This window comes from Ixodes scapularis, unplaced genomic scaffold (assembly GCF_016920785.2).
Source record: "Ixodes scapularis isolate PalLabHiFi unplaced genomic scaffold, ASM1692078v2 ptg001080l_1__unscaffolded, whole genome shotgun sequence".
NCBI lineage: Eukaryota > Metazoa > Arthropoda > Arachnida > Ixodida > Ixodidae > Ixodes > Ixodes scapularis.
This window is the reverse complement of record NW_024610096.1, coordinates 470,003-492,794: the sequence shown is the minus strand read 5'-3', so window position 1 is coordinate 492,794 and position 22,792 is coordinate 470,003. Positions and strand designations below refer to the sequence as shown.

General features: G+C 49.7%; 1 protein-coding gene and 7 non-coding genes across 8 annotated transcripts; all 8 read right to left on the bottom strand.

Annotated features, from left to right (window-relative positions):
- Positions 1–684: 684 nt before the first annotated feature.
- On the bottom strand, positions 685–1,959 carry LOC120847957. The gene has a single exon (XM_040219911.3). The coding sequence runs from the start codon at positions 1,903–1,905 to the stop codon at positions 946–948; it is 960 nt and encodes a 319-aa protein (XP_040075845.3). The 5' UTR covers positions 1,906–1,959; the 3' UTR covers positions 685–945.
- Positions 1,960–2,288: 329 nt separating this feature from the next.
- On the bottom strand, positions 2,289–2,360 carry Trnad-guc. Its single transcript has one exon. It is a non-coding gene; the product is annotated as a tRNA-Asp (tRNA).
- Positions 2,361–2,450: 90 nt separating this feature from the next.
- Trnad-guc lies at positions 2,451–2,522 on the bottom strand. Its single transcript has one exon. It is a non-coding gene; the product is annotated as a tRNA-Asp (tRNA).
- Positions 2,523–2,784: 262 nt separating this feature from the next.
- Positions 2,785–2,856, bottom strand: Trnad-guc. The gene has a single exon. It is a non-coding gene; the product is annotated as a tRNA-Asp (tRNA).
- Positions 2,857–3,116: 260 nt separating this feature from the next.
- Trnad-guc lies at positions 3,117–3,188 on the bottom strand. The gene has a single exon. It is a non-coding gene; the product is annotated as a tRNA-Asp (tRNA).
- Positions 3,189–6,102: 2,914 nt separating this feature from the next.
- Trnad-guc lies at positions 6,103–6,174 on the bottom strand. The gene has a single exon. It is a non-coding gene; the product is annotated as a tRNA-Asp (tRNA).
- A 6,236-nt stretch (positions 6,175–12,410) lies between these two features.
- On the bottom strand, positions 12,411–12,482 carry Trnad-guc. Its single transcript has one exon. It is a non-coding gene; the product is annotated as a tRNA-Asp (tRNA).
- Positions 12,483–12,571: 89 nt separating this feature from the next.
- Positions 12,572–12,643, bottom strand: Trnay-gua. The gene has a single exon. It is a non-coding gene; the product is annotated as a tRNA-Tyr (tRNA).
- Between the last annotated feature and the right edge of the window lie 10,149 nt (positions 12,644–22,792).

Sequence of the window (22,792 nt, the reverse complement as noted above, 5' to 3'; positions counted from 1 at the left end):
TGAGCTCCCACGTCTCGAATATATCGCCCCTCGCGGTTTTAAAAAACGTTTTGAAGACGTTATTTACCGCTGCAAGAAAACTTTCATCATCAAGCAGTTTTGTGTTAAGCTTCCACAGCTTCCAGTTAAACTTGGCCTTCGGCGGCGCTTTTTCGCCGATCGTTGTCGAAATCATGCAATGATCCGAAAAAAACACAGGTGTGACGCGATACTTTCTTAACACTGCTGCCGCGGAGGCCGATACGTATACTCTATCTAGGCGCGCATGAGACGACGCTTGGAAATGGGTGAAACGAATCTCGCTCGTTTCGTTCGTCACCGTTCCGGCGTCAACCAAGTCAAAGTCTTCAACCAGTTCGCTTAAAACGTGCGCACTCTTGTCGCTGCTCCGCCTCAGGGGCGTTCTGTCTGCTGCCCTTACAACGCAGTTAAAATCGCCCAACAACACAATCGTTTTATCACAATCTAGAAAACGGCGTAAGCCAATAAAAAAGGAAACACGGTCTTTAACCGTACTAGGCGCATACACACAAACAATTCGCCACTGAAAAGACGCCAAAGAAAAATCGCACATGATGAACCGCCCTTCCGTGTCGGTGGTTACAGCTAACTCCGACAAGGGCAGGGACTTTTTAAGAAAAAGAAAACATCCGGCAGAAAAACCAACCGCGTGGGCGACACAAACTTCGTACGACTGCAGAAAAGGCCTAAGCGCACTAGCAACCTGTTCCTCCTCAGCCATTTTAGTCTCTTGCACCGCTAAGAAATCGGGTTTCTCTTTAAGCAGCAAACGCTGCAATTGGTATTGTTTTTTCCTGGCGCTCAAACCTCGAACATTTAGCGATGCGACCGTTATTGCTGGTTGGAACGTACAAATCATGTGTTTTGCTGTAGCACTTGCCTTGGCTTTCGGACGTCAGTCTTTGTAACCAGGCGTTAGCCGCCTTACTTGCTGTTGAGTCGCCTCCGGTCATCTGGGGTTAAGGTGGGCGTGGGCTGGAAACGCCCCTTCTTTGTCCTCTCCATCCAAGGGTTGGGCCTGGGTGTCATGCCCGGCGTCGATGGAGGGTTCTCGTCGAGGCCACGCTTGATGGACTCGGTGGTTTCGTCCATAGTGTCGTGACCTTCGGAAGGCGCCTTCTCGAAAGTCGGGGGGGAGGCCTCGCGCGGGGCTACGGTCTTCTCCATTGGCGTCGCCGTGGGAGGGGGTGCCGCGCTGCCTGGTTCAGGAAAGCCACCAGCCACCTCCTTCTTGTCCTTTACAGGCGAGACTTCAGTCAAGACGTCCGCTCCAACAGGATGGCCGCAGGGCTCACCAGACGGTGAAGCTTCGTCTTGTTGTCCCTGAGCGGAACGCTCAGCCTCGTCGATATCCATGGTCAGGGGCGAAAGGTCTTCCGCCGCCGCTCCACCAGTTACTCGGGCGTAGGTCTTTACGCACTCCTCCTTCTCGTGGCCGAAACGTGAGCACACCGAGCACTTAGGCACGCGGCAGTCGCGCCTGATGTGCCCGGCACGCTTACAGCGCAGGCAGACCGGCGCCCCCCCCGGGATTACGATAAGGACGTTCGCCCCCTGAAGCCGCAGCTGATGAGGCATTCCGTCGGGCGTGACGCCGCTCTTCAGCGTCATGCGTGCCACCCGGGTAGTCGACTCGATGCCCTCGAATCCCTCGACGCGCCACTTCTCACGTGCGACTTCTATAACCTTGCCGTAGGGCTCCAAAAGCTTGCTCACCGCGTCGTCCGTCACATGATACGGGACCCAATGGAGGCGTAGACGGACTTCCGTGCTGCTGGGGTCGATGACGACACACCTCAGGTCCTTCACCTTCAACTCTTTGCAGTCGATGAGCCGCTTCTTGGCTTCCGGCGTTCGCAGCGTGGCTAACCAGACGTGGTTCATCTGGAAAGCACCGAGCGCCACAATCTCGGACAGGACGGCGCACCGCTTCAGTTCTTGCCGGAAATCTTCGATACGATAGGGGCGGCCTCTCAGATCGCAGTGCAAAAGTACTGAATTTAAAATTGTTGCACCCATTGGGATGGGAGGCAACACCACCTTGTAGTCCTCGGCAGACGATGACGCAGCAAAAGTACCGCGGCCAACTGGGGCCGTTGTCGCAGCTCCGTTGGAGCCAGCCATCCTGCGACCGTTCTCGGCGAGTGCCAGAAGCAGAATGTATACTAACGAGGAGAGACGGGAATAGCGGGACGGGAACTCTACCGCAACCTGGACTTTTCAATAAAGGAAAAAAAAAATGTGGGGGTAAAAAAAAAAAAATTATGCTCCCCGTCGGGGAATCGAACCCCGGTCTCCCGCGTGACAGGCGGGGATACTGACCACTATACTAACGAGGAGAGACGGGAATAGCGGGACGGGAACTCTACCGCAACCTGGACTTTTCAATAAAGGAAAAAAAAAAATGTGGGGGTAAAAAAAAAATTATGCTCCCCGTCGGGGAATCGAACCCCGGTCTCCCGCGTGACAGGCGGGGATACTGACCACTATACTAACGAGGAGAGACGGGAAGAGCGGGACGGGAACTCTACCGCAACCAGGACTTTTCAATAAAGGAAAAAAAAAAAAAAAATGTGGGGGTAAAAAAAAAAAAATTATGCTCCCCGTCGGGAAATCGAACCCCGGTCTCCCGCGTGACAGGCGGGGATACTGACCACTATACTAACGAGGAGAGACGGGAAGAGCGGGACGGGAACTCTACCGCAACCTGGACTTTTCAATAAAGGAAAAAAAAAATGTGGGGGTAAAAAAAAAAAAATTATGCTCCCCGTCGGGGAATCGAACCCCGGTCTCCCGCGTGACAGGCGGGGATACTGACCACTATACTAACGAGGAGAGACGGGAAGAGCGGGACGGGAACTCTACCGCAACCTGGACTTTTCAATAAAGGAAAAAAAAAAATGTGGGGGTAAAAAAAAAATTATGCTCCCCGTCGGGAAATCGAACCCCGGTCTCCCGCGTGACAGGCGGGGATACTGACCACTATACTAACGAGGAGAGACGGGAAGAGCGGGACGGGAACTCTACCGCAACCAGGACTTTTCAATAAAGGAAAAAAAAAAAAAAAATGTGGGGGTAAAAAAAAAAAAATTATGCTCCCCGTCGGGGAATCGAACCCCGGTCTCCCGCGTGACAGGCGGGGATACTGACCACTATACTAACGAGGAGAGACGGGAAGAGCGGGACGGGAACTCTACCGCAACCTGGACTTTTCAATAAAGGAAAAAAAAAAAAAAAATGTGGGGGTAAAAAAAAAAAAATTATGCTCCCCGTCGGGAAATCGAACCCCGGTCTCCCGCGTGACAGGCGGGGATACTGACCACTATACTAACGAGGAGAGACGGGAAGAGCGGGACGGGAACTCTACCGCAACCTGGACTTTTCAATAAAGGAAAAAAAAAAATGTGGGGGTAAAAAAAAAATTATGCTCCCCGTCGGGAAATCGAACCCCGGTCTCCCGCGTGACAGGCGGGGATACTGACCACTATACTAACGAGGAGAGACGGGAAGAGCGGGACGGGAACTCTACCGCAACCAGGACTTTTCAATAAAGGAAAAAAAAAAAAAAAATGTGGGGGTAAAAAAAAAATTATGCTCCCCGTCGGGAAATCGAACCCCGGTCTCCCGCGTGACAGGCGGGGATACTGACCACTATACTAACGAGGAGAGACGGGAAGAGCGGGACGGGAACTCTACCGCAACCTGGACTTTTCAATAAAGGAAAAAAAAAAAAAAAATGTGGGGGTAAAAAAAAAAAAATTATGCTCCCCGTCGGGAAATCGAACCCCGGTCTCCCGCGTGACAGGCGGGGATACTGACCACTATACTAACGAGGAGAGACGGGAAGAGCGGGACGGGAACTCTACCGCAACCTGGACTTTTCAATAAAGGAAAAAAAAAAAAAAAATGTGGGGGTAAAAAAAAAAAAATTATGCTCCCCGTCGGGAAATCGAACCCCGGTCTCCCGCGTGACAGGCGGGGATACTGACCACTATACTAACGAGGAGAGACGGGAAGAGCGGGACGGGAACTCTACCGCAACCTGGACTTTTCAATAAAGAAAAAAAAAAAATGTGGGGGTAAAAAAAAAATTATGCTCCCCGTCGGGAAATCGAACCCCGGTCTCCCGCGTGACAGGCGGGGATACTGACCACTATACTAACGAGGAGAGACGGGAAGAGCGGGACGGGAACTCTACCGCAACCAGGACTTTTCAATAAAGGAAAAAAAAAAAAAAAATGTGGGGGTAAAAAAAAAATTATGCTCCCCGTCGGGAAATCGAACCCCGGTCTCCCGCGTGACAGGCGGGGATACTGACCACTATACTAACGAGGAGAGACGGGAAGAGCGGGACGGGAACTCTACCGCAACCTGGACTTTTCAATAAAGGAAAAAAAAAATGTGGGGGTAAAAAAAAAATTATGCTCCCCGTCGGGAAATCGAACCCCGGTCTCCCGCGTGACAGGCGGGGATACTGACCACTATACTAACGAGGAGAGACGGGAAGAGCGGGACGGGAACTCTACCGCAACCTGGACTTTTCAATAAAGAAAAAAAAAAAATGTGGGGGTAAAAAAAAAATTATGCTCCCCGTCGGGAAATCGAACCCCGGTCTCCCGCGTGACAGGCGGGGATACTGACCACTATACTAACGAGGAGAGACGGGAAGAGCGGGACGGGAACTCTACCGCAACCTGGACTTTTCAATAAAGAAAAAAAAAAAATGTGGGGGTAAAAAAAAAATTATGCTCCCCGTCGGGAAATCGAACCCCGGTCTCCCGCGTGACAGGCGGGGATACTGACCACTATACTAACGAGGAGAGACGGGAAGAGCGGGACGGGAACTCTACCGCAACCAGGACTTTTCAATAAAGGAAAAAAAAAAAAAAAATGTGGGGGTAAAAAAAAAAAAATTATGCTCCCCGTCGGGAAATCGAACCCCGGTCTCCCGCGTGACAGGCGGGGATACTGACCACTATACTAACGAGGAGAGACGGGAAGAGCGGGACGGGAACTCTACCGCAACCAGGACTTTTCAATAAAGGAAAAAAAAAAAAAAAATGTGGGGGTAAAAAAAAAAAAATTATGCTCCCCGTCGGGAAATCGAACCCCGGTCTCCCGCGTGACAGGCGGGGATACTGACCACTATACTAACGAGGAGAGACGGGAAGAGCGGGACGGGAACTCTACCGCAACCTGGACTTTTCAATAAAGAAAAAAAAAAAATGTGGGGGTAAAAAAAAAATTATGCTCCCCGTCGGGAAATCGAACCCCGGTCTCCCGCGTGACAGGCGGGGATACTGACCACTATACTAACGAGGAGAGACGGGAAGAGCGGGACGGGAACTCTACCGCAACCTGGACTTTTCAATAAAGAAAAAAAAAAAATGTGGGGGTAAAAAAAAAATTATGCTCCCCGTCGGGAAATCGAACCCCGGTCTCCCGCGTGACAGGCGGGGATACTGACCACTATACTAACGAGGAGAGACGGGAAGAGCGGGACGGGAACTCTACCGCAACCAGGACTTTTCAATAAAGGAAAAAAAAAAAAAAAATGTGGGGGTAAAAAAAAAAAAATTATGCTCCCCGTCGGGAAATCGAACCCCGGTCTCCCGCGTGACAGGCGGGGATACTGACCACTATACTAACGAGGAGAGACGGGAAGAGCGGGACGGGAACTCTACCGCAACCAGGACTTTTCAATAAAGGAAAAAAAAAAAAAAAATGTGGGGGTAAAAAAAAAAAAATTATGCTCCCCGTCGGGAAATCGAACCCCGGTCTCCCGCGTGACAGGCGGGGATACTGACCACTATACTAACGAGGAGAGACGGGAAGAGCGGGACGGGAACTCTACCGCAACCTGGACTTTTCAATAAAGAAAAAAAAAAAATGTGGGGGTAAAAAAAAAATTATGCTCCCCGTCGGGAAATCGAACCCCGGTCTCCCGCGTGACAGGCGGGGATACTGACCACTATACTAACGAGGAGAGACGGGAAGAGCGGGACGGGAACTCTACCGCAACCAGGACTTTTCAATAAAGGAAAAAAAAAAAAAAAATGTGGGGGTAAAAAAAAAATTATGCTCCCCGTCGGGGAATCGAACCCCGGTCTCCCGCGTGACAGGCGGGGATACTGACCACTATACTAACGAGGAGAGACGGGAATAGCGGGACGGGAACTCTACCGCAACCTGGACTTTTCAATAAAGGAAAAAAAAAATGTGGGGGTAAAAAAAAAAAAATTATGCTCCCCGTCGGGGAATCGAACCCGGTCTCCCGCGTGACAGGCGGGGATACTGACCACTATACTAACGAGGATTTTTTTTTATTTCTTTATTGCAGGAGGAATGCAAAAACGGTCATGTCACTTTAAAAAAATGCTCTGCAAGACTTATTGCAGGGTACATTAAAATCCTCGCATTTCGAGGAGCGGTTTACAAATGTCTAGCCACTCGGGTTTCGTTTTACGGTTTGAAAAAACACTTTCCACTTGCTTAACAAGGCTGAAAAAATAATGATGCACTTCTTTCACACTGGGGTCGGCATGACGGACCGCCATGCGCGACCTCCAAATACTGCATAAACCCAACAACATAATCATATCAAAAGGTATGCCATCATCGTTACTCACATTCAAGAAACGTATGACTGATTGGCTAATGCACAGTTGTTTCTTCAACGTGCGCTGAAGCACGTCCCAAAAAAATACCGCATCCCAGCAAAAAATGAAAACGTGCTCGATGGTCTCAGGTTTCTTACATAAAATACAGTCTACCGACCACGGAACATCAATACCCTTTCCTTCAAGCCACACCTTAACGGGCAGTGTATTGGAATGCAGTTTAAAAAAGAACGTTTTAACGGAAGGGGGAACGCACATATTCTTCACTCGCTTGAGCACATCTTGGCCCCCGCTACAGACTACAGTTCTATACAACGGGTTTGGAAACAAACTTATCAATAAATCGCGTGTAAGTGTTTTCTTGCTAACAGCAGACAAATACTCAAAAGAAAAACGAGCAGACAAAAATAACACTGCGTCTACCACCTCCTTTTGATATCCCACTAATCTCTTAAGTTCGCCGCCATGGGACGAAACGAGAAAAGATGGTATACTAACGAGGAGTTTTTTTTTTTTTTTTTTCTTTATTGCCTGTTTTGACAATTGCACCAAGTACACACATGAGAGTGCTAAAGAGAAACCGACAACCTCCGCTAGGCCAGCGCGGTTACATTTAAAATCGTTTAAGGCACACCAGCTTTTTTAGAAGCGGCAACCAGTCAGGGGGTTCAGGCTGTGCCGCAAAAACTGTTCGAATGTAAGCCACGCTCTCAATAAAGTTTTCTCGCACTGACCGTACATCGACGTCCGCATGGCGCACAGCCATTCTCGTTTTCCAATTACTGTGAAGACCGAGTACCATAATCATGTCGCACGGAACCCCACCATCATTTTCGATGGGCAAAAACCGAATACCAAACGGTGTTACAGGAAAGTCCTTTTTTAAAGTGCGCTGGAGAATATCCCAATAAAAAACTGCGTCCCAGCATTCAATGAAGACATGCTCTATGGTCTCCGGTCTTTTACAGAGCAGGCAGTTGGTGGTCCATGGAACAAATATCCCCTTACTCTCAAGCCACGACTTCACAGGGAGTGTGCCGCTGTGTAGACCAAAGAAAAAGGATTTAACCGCTGGTTTTATCGGCATTCTTTTAACTCTTTTTAGTACATCCTGACCCGTTCCCTGCGAATATAGAGATCTGTAAAGGGGTACGGGCAATAAGACGTCAACTAAATCTTTATACAACCTCTTTCGCGTTACATTACTCAGGTATTCTAAAGAAAAACGCACCTTCAACATCTTAAAAGATAAAAGAACTTCTCGCAGGTAACCACGGACACTGCCACTCGCTTCGGTACTCGATGACACCACAAACTCTGGTAGAATATTTCGCATTCTTACTTGGATAACTGTGCGTAAAAAAACATCATTTTGATCACGGAGAAAAATAAACCGAGACACAATTTGTCGGATAAACAGGTGAGACAGTCCTAACCCACCTCATCGCACTGAACGGAACAAATTCGTGCGGGAAGAGCGCTCCCAAACTGATCCCCAAATAAAAACTGCAAATACTCTGTGTATCTTTTGCACGCTGATACGCGACATAGCCAGCGCTTGCAAGACATACCACACTTTCGCTATCAAAAAAATATTACATACAGTAGCCCGTGCAAACATCGAGAGTTCACGACCCTTCCAACTTTCCGCTTTTGTCCGGACCTTCTCCGTCTCCTCGTTCCAATACCGCGAGCTGTCTCGATAATGTTCGAGCGGCACCCCAAGGTACTTGACAGGCAAGGCCGTCCACTGGATGTTCAAAAAAACACTAGGCGTCGCGTCCCAGTTACCATGCCAAAAACCAGCACATTTTCCCCAGTTAATCAAACTCCCCGTTTTTTTGCAAAAAGAAGATGCAACAGTGACCACCTCGCGCACGCTATCTCGTTAACACAGTCACAAAAAGAATTAGACTACCTAGCTTTACATTAATTTCAATTTAGTTCACTATTTAGCATCATATCGAAAGAAAAAAAAAAAAAAAAAAAAAAAAAAAAAAAAAAAAAGACCAGTTATTCTCCCCAGCCCTTGCATATAGCACAAATAGAAGAAGAAAAAGTGTAAATATAGAGAGTTGTCAGTCAGCGCTGAGTAAGTGTTTCTTTCTTTTGTGTGTATGTTGATTTGAATGACTGTTCTGCGGGTGCGCTGTTCCCCCTGTACATCACGCTATCTCGATCAGTACAAAAAACGGCAACGTCGTCCGCGTACGCCAGAACTTTCACCTCGCTTGACTGGATTCTAAAACCATTAATTCTTTCGTCTTGAAGAAGTCGCAAACAAAAGGGTTCTAAATAAATAGCAAAAAGCAAGGGCGACAGTGGGCAACCTTGCCTCACAGAACAGCGGACGTCGACACTCTCACTAACCTCCTTATTAACAATTAAGCGCGTAGTACAGTTTTTGTAAGCCATTTTGAGACCGTCTAGAATAACACTACCTACATTAACATACTCCAGAATATTGAAAAGAACTTGATGCGATACGCGGTCGAACGCTTTCTCCAGGTCGAGCTGCAACATTGCAACTCGACTGGAGAAAGCGTCGCAGCATTCTAAAATGCTTCTTGCGACATGTATAGTCGTACAAATGGTACGCCCTTTTATACCACACGTCTGATGTGGCCCCACTAAACATTTAATTACGGACTGTAATCTTTGAGCCAGGACCTTCATGTAGATTTTGTAGTCCACATTCGCTAGACTTATAGGTCTGTAGGATGCTACGGACAAAAGTTTTACGGGGTCGTCGCTCTTGGGTATAAGGACAGTGTGTGTTCTTAAGAATGATGGCGGCAAAATATTTAAATCATAGGCCTCGGCTAGCACATGGTAAAGGGCATTTGCTGATTCCCATTTAAACATTTTGTAAAACTCGGAGCCTAGGCCGTCAGGACCGGGTGTCTTTCCTGCGCTTAACTCGTCAATGGCCCGCTCTATTTCGCGGACACTAATCGGCGCTTCCAAGCTGATACGAAGATGCTCTTCTAGCTTGGGCATTAGCAGCAAAAACTCGCTGTTAAAACCGTCCTGTAATGGCGCGCAGTGCCCAAGTAACTCGCGATAGTGTTCGACAAACGCCCGTCGAATTGTTATCTTATCACGCGTTACCGAGTGGCCGTAGCTGATTTCGTTTATCTCATTCTGCCGCGCGTACCTCTGTTCGTCACTTAGCGCGCGCTTTGTCGGCTTTTCGCTGCACCAAAGTCTTTCGGCTCGCGTACGCACGACGGCCCCTCTGTAACGTTCTGCGTCAATAATTTCCAACTGGTTCTTGATGTTTCTTATTTCCTGCGCGAACTCGCCGGGCAGAACGCTTTCTTCGCTTAAAAGAATGTCCAATTCACGCCTCAGCTCTTTCTCCTTCCTCTGTCTCTGGTAGTTGAGTAAACTACTTCTTTCTATGGCGTTCATTTTTACCTCCTCTTTAAACAGTTCCCACTTGACCCCCCACTTCATTTGATCATTCTCTTTTAACTTCTCAAATAAACTGTTAACTGTACTTTTGAAAACCTCGTCCAGAACAAGACTCCCGTTTAATTTCCACAGCGACCAATTCCACTTTTGCCTTCTGGCTTTCTTTCCAAGGCTGAACATTACTAACGCGTGGTCACTGAACGAGACAGGCTGAACAGTATAATGGTCACATAACGGGGCGAGATCAAGCGAAATGTAAGCTCTATCGAGTCGGGCATGACTGAAACCCTGAAAATGAGTAAACTGAACCTTGCCTGTGGAGGCAAGGCGCGCGACGTCTTCCAATTCATGTTCAGCAATAATATCACTTAAATAAATGGCACTCTGGTCGCGAACAGGGACTTGATTCACGCGATCCTCTGGCACGCACACACAATTAAAATCCCCTAAAAGAATAATCATTCTTTCACTTTCAAGGTACGCCCTTATACCTTCAAAAAAAACTTTTCGCTCACTGTCGCGATTTGGCGCATAAACGCAAATTACACGCCACTCGATATTCGAAAAAGAAAAATCACAGTACACAAAACGACCGGAAGTGCACGAAACCACAGCAGTCTCTGTGATGCCAATCGATTGCCGAATAAATAAACAGCAACCCCCTGACAAACCAACTGAATGTGCAACGCATACATTAAAACGAGATCGAAAAGGTTGCACCATGCGGTCAGTCTGTTCCTGGCTTTCTACTTTCGTATCTTGGACGGCGACAATATCAAGCTCGTTGTCCGCGAACAGTCGGCTAAGCTGGTATTGTCGGCGCCTCGCTGCCATCCCGCGGACGTTTATCGTGGCAATGCGTAAGGGCGCTTCTAATCTTAGTGCCATTCCAGGAGGAGAGAGACCGCATGGTGCTTACCTCGGGTTCGGAGCCGTGTATTGCGTCTCGACGAGAAACTAGCGTCCGACTGACCACCACGCATACCCCGAGGCCTCAAGCTAGCCACGGTCGGACACTCACGGGGGTGGCTTGACCACTCTTGCATCGTCGCCAGGGACCTTCGGCTTGACGTTGAGCCGTGGCCTCCTGAAGGGGGCCGCCTTCGGAGGTGGCTCCTCGTGGTTTGACACGCTGGGGCCCGTGCTGGCGTCCTCGTGAGTCCTTTTGGTGGTAAGGCCAATTGCCGAGGCCTCTGCGTCAACCATGGATCCGTCAACGGCAGAGTCCTTAACGGCGCTGATTTCTGCGCCGTTCGGTGTAACGTTCTCTGCCGTAGGAACCTCTGACCGCCCAGCTTGCCTCGTAGCGTCCGTACCAGGTGCCGCGTCAACCGTGCCTTTCGTCCCGTCACCTTTAGGTGCTGGTGTAACGTCCGCTTTTGGGGCTGCCCTGTCGGAAGTACCCGAGGCGGCCTCCTCGGCATCGGCCACGTCCATGAGGTGCTCCAAGTTATCGTCGCTCCCCACGGGTCCTGCGACGCTTGCGTAGGTTCGGACGCACTGGCTCTCGTCGTGGCCAAAGCGACGGCAGAGCGCACAGCGCGGTACTCGGCACTCCCTCCGAATGTGGCCCTTGCCCTTGCACCGTAGGCAGAGCGGGGCTCTGCCAGGCACCACTACTAACGCTAGGTCGCCGGCGATACGCAGTTGATGGGGGAGGTCGTCCACCGTGAAACCAGGCCCCAACTTGAGGGACACCGACCGCGTTGTCGACCCCATGTCCGGGCATCCTGGGACGCGCCACTTGTCTCTTGTGATTCCTGTCACTTTTCCAAAAGGCGCCAGGGCCGCCCGTACCTCTTCGTCAGGGACGTGATGCAGCAGCCAGTGGAGCTTGAGCCGGGTGTCCTGGTTACTCGGGTCCACCACGACGCAGCGGCCGTCCTTGACTTTGAAGTCTGCGACGGCTAGCAACTTCTTTTTCCCCTCGGCGCTCTTGAAGGTGACAGCCCAAACGTGATTGTACTGATACGCCCCCAAAGCGAGCACCTCTGGGAGAAGTGCCACACGTGCAAGGGCGTCCCGAAAATGCTCAAGACGATAGGGCCGAGCTTTCGTGTCGGCATGCAAAAATGCCGTGTGTAGAACAGATGGTCCTGATGGCAGCGACGGCAAAATGATTTCATACTCCTGTGATGCAGCGTCAGCATTCCTGTTACCGCGGCCCGACTGGGCCGCTGAAACCGCTCCGACGGAGCTCATGATAAGAACGTCCGACGCGTTCGGCAGCCGGAAGTCGAATCCTATACTAACGAGGAGAGACGGGAATAGCGGGACGGGAACTCTACCGCAACCTGGACTTTTCAATAAAGGAAAAAAAAAATGTGGGGGTAAAAAAAAAAAAATATTATGCTCCCCGTCGGGGAATCGAACCCCGGTCTCCCGCGTGACAGGCGGGGATACTGACCACTATACTAACGAGGAGAGACGGGAATAGCTTGACGGGAACTCTAGCGCAGCATGGACTTTTCAATAAAGTTAAAAAAAAAAAAAACGGGGTAAAAAAAATTATGCTCCTCGTCGGGGAATCGAACCCCGGTCTCCCGCGTTACAGGCGGGGATACTGACCACAATACTAACGAGGATTTTTTTTTTCTTTATTGCCTGTTTTTTACATTTGTACAATAGGATATATACAAAGGAGTGTTTAAAAACACGTCAGCCGTAACTTGGCTGCCGTGGTGTCATTAAAATTCTTTTAGACACACCAAACCATCAAGAATGGGCAACCAATCCGGCGGTTCGGGCTGTGCCCGGAACACTTCACGGATGCCGGCAACACTTTCAAGAAAATATTCACGCGCCGAGCGGACTGTTTTATCAGCGTGATTTACGCCTACTCTTGTTTTCCATAAACTGTGAAGGCCCAGTAGTAGAATCATATCATAAGGTACGCCATTTAGATTCTCTATTGATAAAAACCGTATACCTCTGGCGGTGATCGGGAAATCCTTTTTGAGTGTGCGCTGGAGTATATCCCACAGAAATACAGCGTCCCAGCAGGAAATAAACACGTGTTCTACAGTTTCTGGCTGTTTGCATAAAAGACAACACGTAGACCATGGCACGAAAATGCCCTTTTCTTCTAACCATGGCTTTACGGGTAAAACGCCACAATGAAGTTTAAAAAAAAAGGATTTAGCATTAGGCTTTACCGGCATCTTCTTCACTCTTTTTAAAACATCTAGGCCAGGGCCTTCGCAGTATAGGGAACGATAAAGCGGCACAGGCAGCAGAACATCAACCAAATCTCGATACAATTTTTTCCGTGACACGGTACTAAGATAATCTAAAGAAAAACGGACTTTCAAGATTCGAAAAGAAAGTAACACTTCTCTCAAATATCCTTGCACTGCAGCACCTGTCCCAGTGGATGACGAAACAATAAACTCTGACAAAGCGTTTTGCAGACGAAGTTGAACAACTGTGCGCAAAAAGGCATCCCTCTGATCGCGTAAAAACATGAAGCGTGAAACAATCTGACGTATGAACAAATGGGACAACCCCAAACCACCACTTCGCACCGACCTAAATAAATTCGTTCGAGCAGAACGCTCCCATGTTGAAGACCAAATAAAAACAGCAAACACCCTATGCAGCTTTTGCACATTCATACGTGACATACACAACACTTGTAATATATACCAGACTTTTGATATTAAAAATACACACGGTCGAACGCGCAAACATAGATAAATCCCTACCCCTCCACCCTTCCGCCTTTAATCTAACATTTTCGGTTTCTTCATTCCAATAACTTCTGGTGTCCTGTAATGTTCTAGAGGTACTCCGAGATACTTCGTGGGTAAAGTCTTCCACCTAACATTCATGAACACTTCTGGCTTACTTGACCAGTCACCGTGCCAAAAACCAATGCATTTATCAAAGTTCACCACGCTACCAGTTTGCGCACAAAAGGAAGAAACCACATTTATCACTTCACGTACGCTGTCTCGATCGACACAAATAACAGCGACATCACCCGCGTAGGAAAGAACCTTTACTTCACTTGACTGCAATTTATAACCACGAATATTACTGTTATGAATAAGCTTTAAACAAAAGGGCTCTAAGTAAAGCGCGAACAGTAGTGGCGAAAGCGGGCAACCTTGCCTTACGGAAGTCCTAACTTTGATACTTTCGGTGACTCCCTTATTTACAATCAAACTAGTCGTGCAATTTGTATACGCCATCTTTACGCCCTGGCGAATGACAGAGCCTACGTTCGCATGCTCTAGAACACTAAAAAGTACGTCGTGCGAAACGCGATCGAACGCTTTTTCTAGGTCGAGCTGCAGCATCGCCACTCGTCCAGAAAAAGCATCGCAGCACTCTAGCACAGATCTGGCCACGTGAATATTTGTAGCGATGGTGCGCCCTTTAATACCGCACGTCTGGTGCGGTCCCACGAGACATTGAATCACAGATTGCAACCGTCTAGCCAGAACTTTCATAAAAACTTTGTAATCAACATTGGTTAAACTGATTGGTCTATACGCTGATACAGACAGAAGCTTTACTGGATCTTCAGACTTGGGAATGAGCACAGTGTGCGCCCTTGAAAACGAGGGCGGCAACACGTGAACTTCGTAGGCCTCGGCCAAAACTTTATGCAGTGCAACTGCTGCCTCACTTTTAAAAGTTTTATAAAAACCTGCCCCAAGGCCATCCGGCCCGGGTGTCTTGCCGGGACTTAATTCGTCTATAGCTTTTTCAATTTCTCCAATACTGATTGGCACTTCCAAGCTTTCGCAAACCTGCTGATCCAGTTGCGGCATCAATGACAAAAAACAAGTTTTATAATCAGTGTCTAAAGGGGTACTGTTCCCTAGCAGATTGCGATAATGTTCTACAAACGCTTTTTCAATCATATTCTTATCGCGGGTTAGAGTGGCGCCGTAACTTATCTCTTTGATTTCGTTGCGTTTGGCATATCTTTTTTCGTCGCTAAGCGAGCGCTTCGTCGGGCTTTCTCCCATCAAATACTTTTCACTACGCGCCCGCACAATAGCCCCTCTGTACTTTACAGCATCGATAATTTCCAATTGACTTTTAACATCTCTTATTTCTTTCGCGAACTCGCCGGGTTTCTTGCCTTCTTCGGCTATGAGCATGTCTAACTTGGGTCGAAGATCATTCTCTTTAACCTTTTTGTGATGTGTTATGACGCTACATCTCTCAATAGCGATCATTTTGACGTCCTCTTTAAACAATTCCCACCTTTCCCCCCAATTTGCTTGGTCATTCACACTCAAATTTTTAAACACTTCTTTAACTCGGGAAATAAAAGGTTCGTCATTAACGAGACATCCGTTCATCTTCCACAGCGCCCACTCCCAACGCGGTGATTTCTTCTTGTTCCCAAGAGTAAAAAATACCAAAGCATGGTCGCTAAAAGACACGTGTTTCACCTCGTAGTGGTTGCAAAGGGGTACAAGATCAAGTGAAATATACGCTCTGTCAAGCCTCGCATGGCTATTACCTTGAAAATGGGTGTACTGAACCCCTCCCTTAGATGCACAAACAGTGACGTCCTCTAATGTATTTCTTGCAATAATATCACTCATAGAAAAAGCACTGGAATCTCGAAAACGCACTTGATTCGCTCTATCCTCTGGAGAGCAAACACAATTAAAATCGCCAAGAAAAATAACGACCCTATTACAGTTGAGATACGTTTCGATACTTTAAAAAAAAACTTTACGCTCACCTTCTTGGTTTGGCGCATAAATACAAATAACCCGCCACTCGACGATAGAAAAGAAAAAATTACAATACACAAAACGGCCAGAGGAACACGAATGTACGGCCGTTTCAACAACACCTATTGACCGGCGAATAAATAAACAACAACCTCCGGAAAAACCAATCGCGTGCGAAACGCATATATTGAAAAGAGACTGAAAGGGTCGCACCATACGGTCCGTCTGTTCATGGCTTTCGGCTTTCGTCTCCTGCACGGCGATTATGTCAAGCTCATGCTCGGCAAACAGACGGCTTAACTGGTATTGCCGGCGTCTCGCTGAAAGGCCACGCACCACGCACGTTAAGCGTGGCGACTCGTAGGGCAGACTCCAGTCTAACAGCCATTAAAAATAAAAGGGACGGACCGTATGGCGCTTACCTCGAGTCGGGCGGCCCTCTCCTCTGACTCGACACACACCTTCCACGACATACGCGCCACCACCGAAACCGTCGCCTTCTCTACGCCGTTATGGGGGTGGCTTGGCACCCCTGACTACACCTGCAGCAACGTTCGGGACGGCGCCGGGCCGTCTCAACCTCGTAGGTGCCGTCTTGGCAGGCGGCTCCTCCTTGATCGCTGCCTCTGGGTCAGCGCCGTTGTCGTCCCGAGTCCGCTTTGCGGCGGGCTCCGGTGTCACGGCCGTCTCCATGGGCACGTCGCCTGGGTGTTCGGAGGAGGCGTCGTCGCATGCGCCGGCTGCCTTGGCTCCAGGCCTCGACGCCTCAACGGACTGAACGTCCGGAGACTCGGCCTGGCTCGTCGACCCAGCACCAGGTGCCACGTTGACCGCGGACGTGGCCGTGCCGCTCTCGGGCGTCGCCGCCGCTTTCTGCGATGGTGCCGCCCCGCTGACCGGACCCGCGACGGCCTCCTCGGCGTCGGCCTCGTCCATGAGAAGCTCGGATTTCTCCTCGCCTCCCACAGGGCCCACGGCCGACGCGTAGGTCCTTACGCACTGCGTGCCGTCGTGGCCGAACCGTCGGCAGACGTTGCACTTGGGGACGCGGCACTCCTTGCGGATGTGCCCCGTCCGCTGACACCGCAGGCAGAGCGGCGCCCTGCCCGGCACGACAACGAGGGCGAGCTCACCGGCGACGCGCAGCTGGTGCGGGATGTCGTCGGGAGTCACGCCCCCCTTCAGGAGCAGCACCGCCGTCCGCGTCATGGTGCTGACGCTGTGGCAGCCGTCGATGTGCCACCGCTCCCTGGAGACGTCCAGGACCTTGCCGTAAGGCGCCAAGGCTGCCCTCACGTCGTCGTCGCCGACGTTAAAAAGCAGCCAGTGGAGCTTGAGGCGTACGTCCCGGTTGCCCGGGTCGACGACGATGCACCGCCGCCCCTTGACGACGAGCTCCGACTCCGCCAGTAGCTTCTTGGACCCCTCGGTAGTCTTGAAGGTGACGGCCCAGACGTGATTCATTTGATACGCCCCGAGGGCGACAACCTCGGGGAGTAGTCCTAAGCGAGCCAGCGCGTCGCGAAAATCTTCGGCGCGATACGGACGTCCCTTAATATCGGCATGTAAAAAAACCGTATTTACCACGAGTGATCCGGTGGGCAGCGAAGGCAGGATGACAGCGTATTCCTTATCATCAACGTCCCTGATACCGCGGCCCGGCTGGGCCGCCAAAACCGCTCCGTCGGAGCTAGACATTCCGCGTCCGATCGCTTCGGCTGCCGGAAGTGGAATCCCACTATACTAACGAGGAGAGACGGGAATAGCGGGACGGGAACTCTAGCGCAGCATGGACTTTTCAATAAAGTAAAAAAAAAAAAAAAACGGGTTAAAAAAAGTTATGCTCTTCGTCGGGGAATCGAACCCCGGTCTCCCGCGTGACAGGCGGGGATACTGACCACAATACTTTTTTTTTTCTTTATTGCCTGGAACAGGACAGTGACATTCACCATCACCCCGTACTTAAAACAACAGGGATAAAAACGAGGACATCAGTCAGCTCGGCTGGTGTCAGAAATGTTAAAAGTCCTTTAGGGTAGCTAGCCCCTCAAGAGCAGGCAACCAATCAGGTCGTGGTTCCTGCGCCTTGTACACTTCAATCAGAAAACAGATATTTTCAACGAAATACTTGTGAACAGGGCGAACACCAACATCTGCGTGGCGTACAGCCATACGGCACCGCCATATACTGTGCAGGCCCAGGAGCATTATCATGTCATACGGCACATCGTCCGCTCTTTCTGTGTGTAAAAACCTTATTCCCTGAGGCGTTATTGGGAGGTCCTTTTTGAGAGTCCTCTGAAGGACGTCCCAAAAGAAAACCGCGTCCCAACAGTCGATGAAATCGTGTTCAATAGTTTCTCGTTTTTTACACAAAAAACAGTTATCGGACCATGGGACCGGTATACCTTTCTCAGATAACCAAGCTTTAACGGGGAGTGTTTCGCTGTGTAACTTAAAGAAAAACGTCTTGGTGTAGGCGGGAACCAGCATTCTTTTAACGCGCTTTAAAACATCTTGCCCTGGGCCTGCACTGTACAACAAACGATACAAAGGCATGGGGAAAAGCGCATCCATCAAGTCTCTCGCCAACCGTTTACGCGACACACCTGACAAATACTGCAAAGAAAAACGTGCTGTTAAAAAACGATACGCACCAACAACCTCTTTCAAGTATCCGCGTAAACCAGGGCAGATGTCTACATTCGTCGCCACCACAAAATCTGGCAGGGCACTGCGCAGCCGCGTCTGAATAACTGTACGCAAAAAGGGTCTTGCTGGTCCCTAAGAAACATAAACCTGGTAACCAGTTGTCTTATAAACAGGTGTGAAAGACCTATACCACCAGCTTTGACCCTACGAAAAAGATTTGTGCGGCTGGTTCGTTCCCAGGCCGAGCTCCAGATAAAAACGGCGAAAACACGATGGATCCGCTGAATGTTAATACGTGAACAATACAAAACCTGCAACACATACCAGACTTTTGCAGCCAGAAACAAATTGCAAACAGTTGCCCGCGCAAAAACGGATACACCCTCCCCCCCTATTTCTCGGCCTTTGCACGCAGAACTTCAGTCTCATCCCTCCAGTACTGATCATTGACGCGGTACTGATCCAAGGGTACTCCAAGGTAACCCGCCGGCGTGTCGGACCAGACAATACGGTCAAAAATAGCGGGTGCTGAGGGCCAGTCACCGTGCCAAAAACCAACACACTTCTGCCAGTTGACCGCACTACACGTCTGTTCACAAAATAGTTCTGTTAACTGTACAGCCTTGCTCACACTTTCGTGGTCAACTCAAAAAATCGCTACATCGTCCGCGTAGGACAAAAGACGGACCTCAGTTTCCTGTAGTCTAAACCCACGTATCTGACTGTTATGAATGATGCTCAAACAAAAAGGCTCCAGAAAGACACGAAAAAGTAGCGGTGAAAGCGGACATCCCTGCGGCACAGAAAAAAAGTAGGAGAATGCGCTCACTAACAGATTTATTCACTACGAGACTGGTGGCGCAGTTCTTATACGCCATACGGATGCCGTTGTATAAGAGAGACCCTACATTAACGTGTTTTAAAATCGAAAAAAGAATCTCGTGCGACACACGGTCAAACGCTTTTTCTAAATCCACTTGTAGCACCGCGACCCTGCGGTGCATGGCGTCACAGCACTCTAGAATACTGCGCGCGACGTGCACATTTGTTACAATACTTCGGCCTCTAATGCCGCATGTTTGGTGCGAACCGACGATGACGTTAATGACCATTTGTAGGCGGTCAGCCAATACCTTCATGAAAATTTTATGATCAACGTTGGTGAGCGTTATCGGTCTATACGCTCCAACAGAACGGAGTCGCTCGGGGTCTTCGCTCTTTGGAATAAAATCGTATGCGTACACAAAAAGGAAGGAGGCAAACAACCAAGGTCGTACGCCTCAGCGAAAACGCGTTGCAATAAAGGTGCAATTTGATCTTTAAACGTTTTGTAAAAATCCCCTCCTAAACCATCTGAACCGGGCGACTTTCCAGGCTTTAAATTATCTATCGCTTTTTCTATCTCCCACAGCTCTACTGGTTGTTCTAACCTTTCTCTTGCTTCATCATCGAGTTTCGGCATTAACGGCAAAAAGGACGTTTGGAACTCTGCTATCTTTGAAGCACGATAACTGAAAATCCCTTTGTAATACTCAACAAAAGCACGCACGATGACTTGTCTTTCACTCGTCAAAGACCCTTGATACTGTATCTCGCTTATTTCATTCTTGCTAGCGTATCTCTTTTCTAACTCTAGGGCTCTTTTCGTGGGTAACTCCCCCCGTGATAAAGGCTGTAAACGTGTAAACGTGGTGATTGACGCAAGGCTCTACCCCTTTGACAACCCGTACGAGACCACCGGGGTCGCCTACGTATCCGAAGACGACTTAGACTCTCGGTGGGCCACGCGAATCACCACGTGTAGAATCCCGTCGACGGACCAAGACGATAATTTTTCTTGCGAAGACGCAATGTGCTCACCTCAGTAAGACCCCAAGTTTTGCAGAAAGTCTCTGGCGCGTGTCGAAAGAGCATCGGATCCCTTGTCTATTATAAAATAAATGGACAAAGACATTTTTGGCCCCATTCAAATTTCTACGGCACGACTCGCAGACTGCGTCAATGCGCCAGAGACTAGAATAGAACACGCGTCGGCGTTTCTCAACAACCAGGACGACGGCGACGATCTCTTGTGCGGAGGCGACAACTTTCGGGCATGCGAAGGGAGAACGGCTGGGGCCGCCTGCGCAAAGTCCTCCGCGTCCCGACGCGACGCGACCGATGGCGATTCCCAGATAAAGATTTTGAACAACTCTTCTCTGATTGACATGTTGACGGAAATGTTGAAGGTGGACACAAACTACAACGAGGAGGCTGTCAACGTGGCGCGAAGCTCTCTCATCACCTGTTTGGAAAAGATGTACTGGGAAAAGTATTCCTTTATGGGCATGGTCTCCCTCCTGTCGACCTGCGAAGCTCTGGTGGACAGACTCAGGGTAAAGACCATGGTCAGGGACGTATTCTTTAGTCTCCTATCTCAGGGGATATACAGGGCCATGAACATGGACCCCACGGTGGAAGGTTGTCGTCGCATGCGAACGTACAGCTGTAGGGGGAACGTTGTCATAGACACGAGCCTGTATCCCTACGACAACATCACCGAAACCACCGGCGTGGCGTGCGTGTCGGAGGACGACCTCGATTCCAGGTTCGCAAACAGGGTCGCCGTGATTTACGCCGGCAAATACGCGAGCGATTACAAGCCCGTTCTAGTAAACACCTGCCTCAAGAAAATTAAAGAGTTCAAGGTCGCAAACAAAAGCGGCGTCTCCAACCTACACAACGACGGCGGCGTCGGCGCGAACGAGCACACTGTGAGAAGCATGGCCGAAAAGAGGCGGAGACGGCTCGCGGCCGTAGACATGAACAACAACATTGATTTTTGAAGTCGGTTAAAAAAACCACCCGCGTCCCGTCGTTCGTACCTATTCCACGATGTTCGGCAGAATATTGGATAAAGTCATGTCCGACGTGGTCGCCAAAGAAAGCGCGCTCTGTGAATGTTTCATCGACTCCAAAGACAGGACAAGGTGCAGGCCGCCGTCGAAGAGGTCATCGATAAAGTCGTCGTCGACCACGCGGCTGCTTCTGCCGCGGTCGAGAAGAGCGACTCCTCTGCAAACAAGACTGTGCGTAAACGGGCAAGGGCAAAACCCAAGCCTACAGCTACCGCAGAGTCGTGCACCGCGACTAGTAATCGCAAGAAAAGGTGGCGGTAGTTGCCGCATCCAATAGCCCGGTTACGATCAAGCCACTGGTAGCAAAGAAGACTCGTGCCCCGAAGAAACCCAAGAAACCGCCCGTCGTGCAAGCGGAGGTGGACTCGCAACCAGTAGACGATGCTGCAGAGTCGATAATAAACACCGTTTGAGACAAACGTCTACACGTCTGTACTTAAAAATAATGGAGGACCCAGTCGTCGGCGTTCATAGACCGCGAACAATGACGTTTCCGCAAGACAAGTACGGTAAAAACGTTTATTAGGTCGCGCACTACTATTCCATACGAAACCCGCTCGAAATGGAAGTTTCCAACAGTCCTTCCTCGATTCTCAGCAGGTCCATCAAAGAGGCGGCCTGCATGCTCTGCGACAATTGCACACACAAAATATGCGTCTGCGTAGCGGCCATACTATTCACCACGGCGATCACGGCCATCCTCACCTTTTTCAACGTCAGGCATAGCATCAACCTAGAACCGTCGATAATAGGCTTTGAGGTGGGGGGCATGCCGAGCTGAAACTTGAGAAAAACGTAGTCTCTCCAGTAATCTCGCGACGCGTAGTCGTAGTTGCCCGGATCTCGACCGGTTTCGTTGAATTCGTCGTACGTTATGGAGCGCAGGGGCATCTTGTATTTTTCGATCGCGGCGAGCATGCGCGGACTCTCGCTCATCGTGCACAGCAGCGACTTTCGCTGGGGATCGGACAGGTCGTAGTCCTTCCATTCGGGCACGAGGCAGGTCCCGCGACCGGTGGCCGCGCGAGTGCATATCGTGTCCTCACCAAAGGGTAGGTCGTAGTAGTTGGCCGTTTCGTAGTCTCGCTCAGAGCACTGCACGGGCCCGGGCCTGCCCGAAAGCCCGAGCCCGGCCCGGCCCGCGGGCCGGGCTCGGGCCGGGTAGTACGTATTTTCTCGGGCCCGTGCCGGGCTCGGGCTTGAACAAAAAAGTTCTCGGGCCGCGCCGGCCCGGGCCGGCCCGGGCCGTGCCTGGGCAATCTTGTGCCGTAAATCATAAATTGTTGTTGATAGCAAGAAGTTTGCTCATTAATCTTTTAGGTTCATTGAATACAAAAAAAGCGAAGTGCAAATTCACTACAGCGTCGTTAAAAATAATAACTAAAAGACGTCTTGAAGCTAGAAAGCCTTCAAGCTTTTTCCGTGTGAGCGATGGTTCAGTGTTATAAATTGTAAACAAAATAAAGTCCCAGACATATGCTTG